The sequence below is a fragment of the Salmo salar genome, chromosome ssa23 (assembly GCF_905237065.1).
Source record: "Salmo salar chromosome ssa23, Ssal_v3.1, whole genome shotgun sequence".
Taxonomy (NCBI): domain Eukaryota; kingdom Metazoa; phylum Chordata; class Actinopteri; order Salmoniformes; family Salmonidae; genus Salmo; species Salmo salar.
This window is the reverse complement of record NC_059464.1, coordinates 51,151,711-51,157,710: the sequence shown is the minus strand read 5'-3', so window position 1 is coordinate 51,157,710 and position 6,000 is coordinate 51,151,711. Positions and strand designations below refer to the sequence as shown.

At 46.7% G+C, this 6,000-nt stretch overlaps 1 protein-coding gene across 1 annotated transcript in view; it reads left to right on the top strand.

Moving 5' to 3' along the window:
- Positions 1-6,000, top strand: part of man2c1 (mannosidase, alpha, class 2C, member 1) — an 88,342-nt gene that overhangs the window by 49,024 nt on the left and 33,318 nt on the right. The window contains exons 13-14 of the mRNA XM_045706460.1: positions 3,120-3,243; positions 3,438-3,559. Of these exons, the coding sequence (XP_045562416.1) occupies positions 3,120-3,243; positions 3,438-3,559 (246 nt within the window). The remainder of the gene's footprint in view (positions 1-3,119; positions 3,244-3,437; positions 3,560-6,000) is intronic.

Here is a 6,000-nt window from a genome sequence, read left to right as displayed (position 1 = left end):
GGGGGTACCGGTACAGAGTCAATGTGGAGGCTATATACAGGGGGTACCGGTACAGAGTCAATGTGGAGGCTATAAACAGGGGGCACCGGTACAGAGTCAATGTGGAGGCTATATACAGGGGGTACCGGTACAGAGTCAATGTGGAGGCTATATACAGGGGGTACCGGTACAGAGTCAATGTGGAGGCTATATACAGGGGGTACCGGTACAGAGTCAATGTGGAGGCTATATACAGGGGGTACCGGTACAGAGTCAATGTAGAGGCTATATACAGGGGGTACCGGTACAGAGTCAATGTGGAGGCTATAAACAGGGGGCACCGGTACAGAGTCAATGTGGAGGCTATAAACAGGGGGCACCGGTACAGAGTCAATGTGGAGGCTATAAACAGGCGGTACCGGTACAGAGTCAATGTGGAGGCTATATACAGGGGGTACCGGTACAGAGTCAATGTGGAGGCTATATACAGGGGGTACCGGTACAGAGTCAATGTGGAGGCTATATACAGGGGGTACCGGTACAGAGTCAATGTGGAGGCTATATACAGGGGGTACCGGTACAGAGTCAATGTGGAGGCTATATACAGGGGGTACCGGTAGAGAGTCAATGTGGAGGCTATATACAGGGGGTACCGGTACTGAGTCAATGTGGAGGCTATAAACAGGGGGTACCGGTACAGAGTCAATGTGGAGGCTATATACAGGGGGTACCGGTACAGAGTCAATGTGGAGGCTATATACAGGGGGTACCGGTACAGAGTCAATGTGGAGGCTATATACAGGGGGTACCGGTACAGAGTCAATGTGGAGGCTATAAACAGGGGGCACCGGTACAGAGTCAATGTGGAGGCTATAAACAGGGGGCACCGGTACAGAGTCAATGTGGAGGCTATAAACAGGGGGTACCGGTACAGAGTCAATGTGGAGGCTATATACAGGGGGTACCGGTACAGAGTCAATGTGGAGGCTATAAACAGGGGGCACCGGTACAGAGTCAATGTGGAGGCTATATACAGGGGGTACCGGTACAGAGTCAATGTGGAGGCTATATACAGGGGGTACCGGTACAGAGTCAATGTGGAGGCTATAAACAGGGGGCACCGGTACAGAGTCAATGTGGAGGCTATAAACAGGGGGCACCGGTACAGAGTCAATGTGGAGGCTATAAACAGGGGGTACCGGTACAGAGTCAATGTGGAGGCTATAAACAGGGGGCACCGGTACAGAGTCAATGTGGAGGCTATATACAGGGGGTACCGGTACAGAGTCAATGTGGAGGCTATATACAGGGGGTACTGGTACAGAGTCAATGTGGAGGCTATAAACAGGGGGTACCGGTACAGAGTCAATGTGGAGGCTATATACAGGGGGTACCGGTACAGAGTCAATGTGGAGGCTATAAACAGGGGGCACCGGTACAGAGTCAATGTGGAGGCTATAAACAGGGGGCACCGGTACAGAGTCAATGTGGAGGCTATATACAGGGGGTACCGGTACAGAGTCAATGTGGAGGCTATATACAGGGGGTACCGGTACAGAGTCAATGTGGAGGCTATAAACAGGGGGCACCGGTACAGAGTCAATGTGGAGGCTATAAACAGGGGGCACCGGTACAGAGTCAATGTGGAGGCTATAAACAGGGGGTACCGGTACAGAGTCAATGTGGAGGCTATATACAGGGGGTACCGGTACAGAGTCAATGTGGAGGCTATAAACAGGGGGCACCGGTACAGAGTCAATGTGGAGGCTATATACAGGGGGTACCGGTACAGAGTCAATGTGGAGGCTATATACAGGGGGTACTGGTACAGAGTCAATGTGGAGGCTATATACAGGGGGTACCGGTACAGAGTCAATGTGGAGGCTATATACAGGGGGTACCGGTACAGAGTCAATGTGGAGGCTATATACAGGGGGTACCGGTACAGAGTCAATGTGGAGGCTATATACAGGGTATTACGGTACAGAGTCAATGTGGAGGCTATATACAGGGTATTACGGTACAGAGTCAATGTGGAGGCTATATACAGGGGGTACCGGTACAGAGTCAATGTGGAGGCTATATACAGGGGGGTACCGGTACAGAGTCAATGTGGAGGCTATATACAGGGGGCACCGGTACAGAGTCAATGTGGAGGCTATAAACAGGGGGCACCGGTACAGAGTCAATGTGGAGGCTATATACAGGGGGTACCGGTACAGAGTCAATGTGGAGGCTATATACAGGGGGTACTACTCAAAATCCATTTGATCCACTTTATTTGTAGATTAGTAATAGAGTTATAGTAATTCATGAAGTCCAGTTACAGATTATATATTCCAATTATATAGTAAATATATAATACTAATAATATAACCAGCCAGGTGCACAGGTGAAATGATTTGCTGTACTATTGGAGGACCAAAAAAAGCCGATACCGATTAATCGGCCGTTTTTTATCTATATTATTTGTAATAATGACAATTATGCCGATTACCGATTATTCTGAAAACTTGAAATTGTCCCTAATTAATCGGCCATGCCGATTAATCGTCCCACCTCTAGTACCAATGAGAGCACATTGTCTTAGAAAGGTTAAGTCAGGAATAGGTGTGAAAAAAATAATTTTCTGTTCGTGATTTCAAAATTGTGACAAATGAGCAGTGTAAAATACAAACATTTAGGAAAAGTCAGGGAAGGAGCAGGACTTTACTTTTGGGCAGATTATTTTTATTTACAAAATCAAACGTTAGTGGCCGTTGGCTTAAAGTGGTTCTATTGTTCAATAGATCGTTTTTTCATCGCCCATCTACACACAACACCCCATAATGACAAGGTGAAAATATGGTTTTAGAAATTTTTTTGCGAATGTATTGAATATTAAATACAGAAATATCTCATTTACATATGTATTTACATCACTGAGTCAATATTTTGCCTGTGCTTATTTATAGCTGTATTCTGTTTATTTTTTTATCCCAAAAAACTCCATAGTCCTTTAATGATGACAAGCATACCCATAACATGATGCAGCCACCACCATGCTATTAATATGAAGTGGTACTCAGTGATGTGTTGGATTTGCCCCACACATATACATCATTGACTGTAATGTCTTTCTTATTGTTTCTAACCGCTAGGGTCCAGATGTCCAGTCCTGACCGGCTCTTCTCTGAACTTGAGGCGGACTCCTCTCTTCTGTGTACCTGGACTGGAGAACTATTTCTAGAACTACACAATGGCACCTACACCACGCAGGCACAGGTGGGACCTCATTTGGGCTTCTCAAAGCCTCTCAGAGCTGTTTGTGCCGTATTGCCGACTCTATGGTAATGTTCACGTCAAACATCTGAGACCAGATCTCACACTCTACGTTGACTTTATTAGTTACTAACTGTTGTTTACTGGGTTTTAATGACAAGAGTTTGCCACTTTTTACAACCCACGTGTGTTTCCAGATCAAGCTAGGGAATCGGCAGTGTGAGACCTTGCTCCATGACATCGAGGTGGCCAGCAGCTTGGCTCTGTGTCTTGATAAGACTTTCCAGTACCCTTCTCAACAGCTACAAATCCTCTGGAGGTGAAGGCCACAGCACACAAAGATATAGACATTTAGCCTCTGGGGTTTTGCTTTTGAAGTCAGGGTTCTCTAAATGGACAGACATATTATACAAAAAAAAAAATAGATAAACAATTAGCATCTAAAGTTCGATAGCGTTGAATTAGGTGAAGGAATGACATATGGTTTCAGTATTTAGCTAACGGAGATCTTTATTGTTCTGCACAGACGTCACACTGTGACTAGTTTCCTTTAAAAACCCCGCGTGTGGGCGCATACACACACACACACACACACACACACAGAGACACACACACACAGAGACACACACACACACTACACACACACACACACGAACAATGGAATTCATTATTTCACACATTCCTTAACCTGGTATTACATCTCCCTAGGCCCTCAACACTACTAGTTAACGTTGACATCTCCCTGGGCCCTCAACACTACTAGTTAACGCTGACATCTCCCTAGGCCCTCAACACTACTAGTTAACGTTGACATCTCCCTAGGCCCTCAACACTACTAGTTAACGTTGACATCTCCCTAGGCCCTCAACACTACTAGTTAACGTTGACATCTCCCTGGGCCCTCAACACTACTAGTTAACGCTGACATCTCCCTAGGCCCTCAACACTACTAGTTAACGTTGACATCTCCCTAGGCCCTCAACACTACTAGTTAACGTTGACATCTCCCTAGGCCCTCAACACTACTAGTTAACGTTGACATCTCCCTGGGCCCTCAACACTACTAGTTAACGCTGACATCTCCCTAGGCCCTCAACACTACTAAAACCTTAACATCTCCCTGGGCCCTCAACACTACTAAAACCTTAACATCTCCCTAGGCCCTCAACACTACTAGTTAACGCTGACATCTCCCTGGGCCCTCAACACTACTAAAACCTTAACATCTCCCTGGGCCCTCAACACTACTAAAACGTTAACATCTCCCTAGGCCCTCAACACTACTAGTTAACGTTAACATCTCCCTAGGCCCTCAACACTACTAGTTAACGTTGACATCTCCCTAGGCCCTCAACACTACTAGTTAACGTTGACATCTCCCTAGGCCCTCAACACTACTAGTTAACGCTGACATCTCCCTAGGCCCTCAACACTACTAAAACGTTAACATCTCCCTAGGCCCTCAACACTACTAGTTAACGCTGACATCTCCCTAGGCCCTCAACACTACTAAAACGTTAACATCTCCCTAGGCCCTCAACACTACTAAAACGTTAACATCTCCCTAGGCCCTCAACACTACTAGTTAACGCTGACATCTCCCTGGGCCCTCAACACTACTAGTTAACGCTGACATCTCCCTAGGCCCTCAACACTACTAAAACCTTAACATCTCCCTGGGCCCTCAACACTACTAAAACCTTAACATCTCCCTAGGCCCTCAACACTACTAAAACGTTAACATCTCCCTAGGCCCTCAACACTACTAGTTAACGCTGACATCTCCCTGGGCCCTCAACACTACTAGTTAACGCTGACATCTCCCTAGGCCCTCAACACTACTAAAACGTTGTCATCTCCCTAGGCCCTCAACACTACTAGTTAACGCTGACATCTCCCTAGGCCCTCAACACTACTAGTTAACGCTGACATCTCCCTAGGCCCTCAACACTACTAGTTAACGCTGACATCTCCCTAGGCCCTCAACACTACTAGTTAACGCTGACATCTCCCTAGGCCCTCAACACTACTAGTTAACGCTGACATCTCCCTAGGCCCTCAACACTACTAGTTAACGTTAACATCTCCCTAGGCCCTCAACACTACTAGTTAACGCTGTCATCTCCCTAGGCCCTCAACACTACTAAACCGTTGACATCTCCCTGGGCCCTCAACACTACTAGTTAACGTTGACATCTCCCTAGGCCCTCAACACTCTACTAAAACGTTGACATCTCCCTAGGCCCTCAACACTACTAGTTAACGTTGACATCTCCCTAGGCCCTCAACACTACTAGTTAACGTTGACATCTCCCTAGGCCCTCAACACTACTAGTTAACGTTTTCATGTCCCTAGGCCCTCAACACTACTAGTTAACGTTTTCATCTCCCTAGGCCCTCAACACTACTAGTTAACGTTTTCATCTCCCTAGGCCCTCAACACTACTAGTTAACGTTGACATCTCCCTGGGCCCTCAACACTACTAAAACGTTGACATCTCCCTAGGCCCTCAACACAACTAGTTAACGCTGACATCTCCCTAGGCCCTCAACACTACTAGTTAACGTTGACATCTCCCTAGGCCCTCAACACTACTAGTTAACGTTGACATCTCCCTAGGCCCTCAACACTACTAGTTAACGCTGACATCTCCCTAGGCCCTCAACACTACTAAAACGTTTTCATGTCCCTAGGCCCTCAACACTACTAGTTAACGCTGACATCTCCCTAGGCCCTCAACACTACTAGTTAACGTTGAC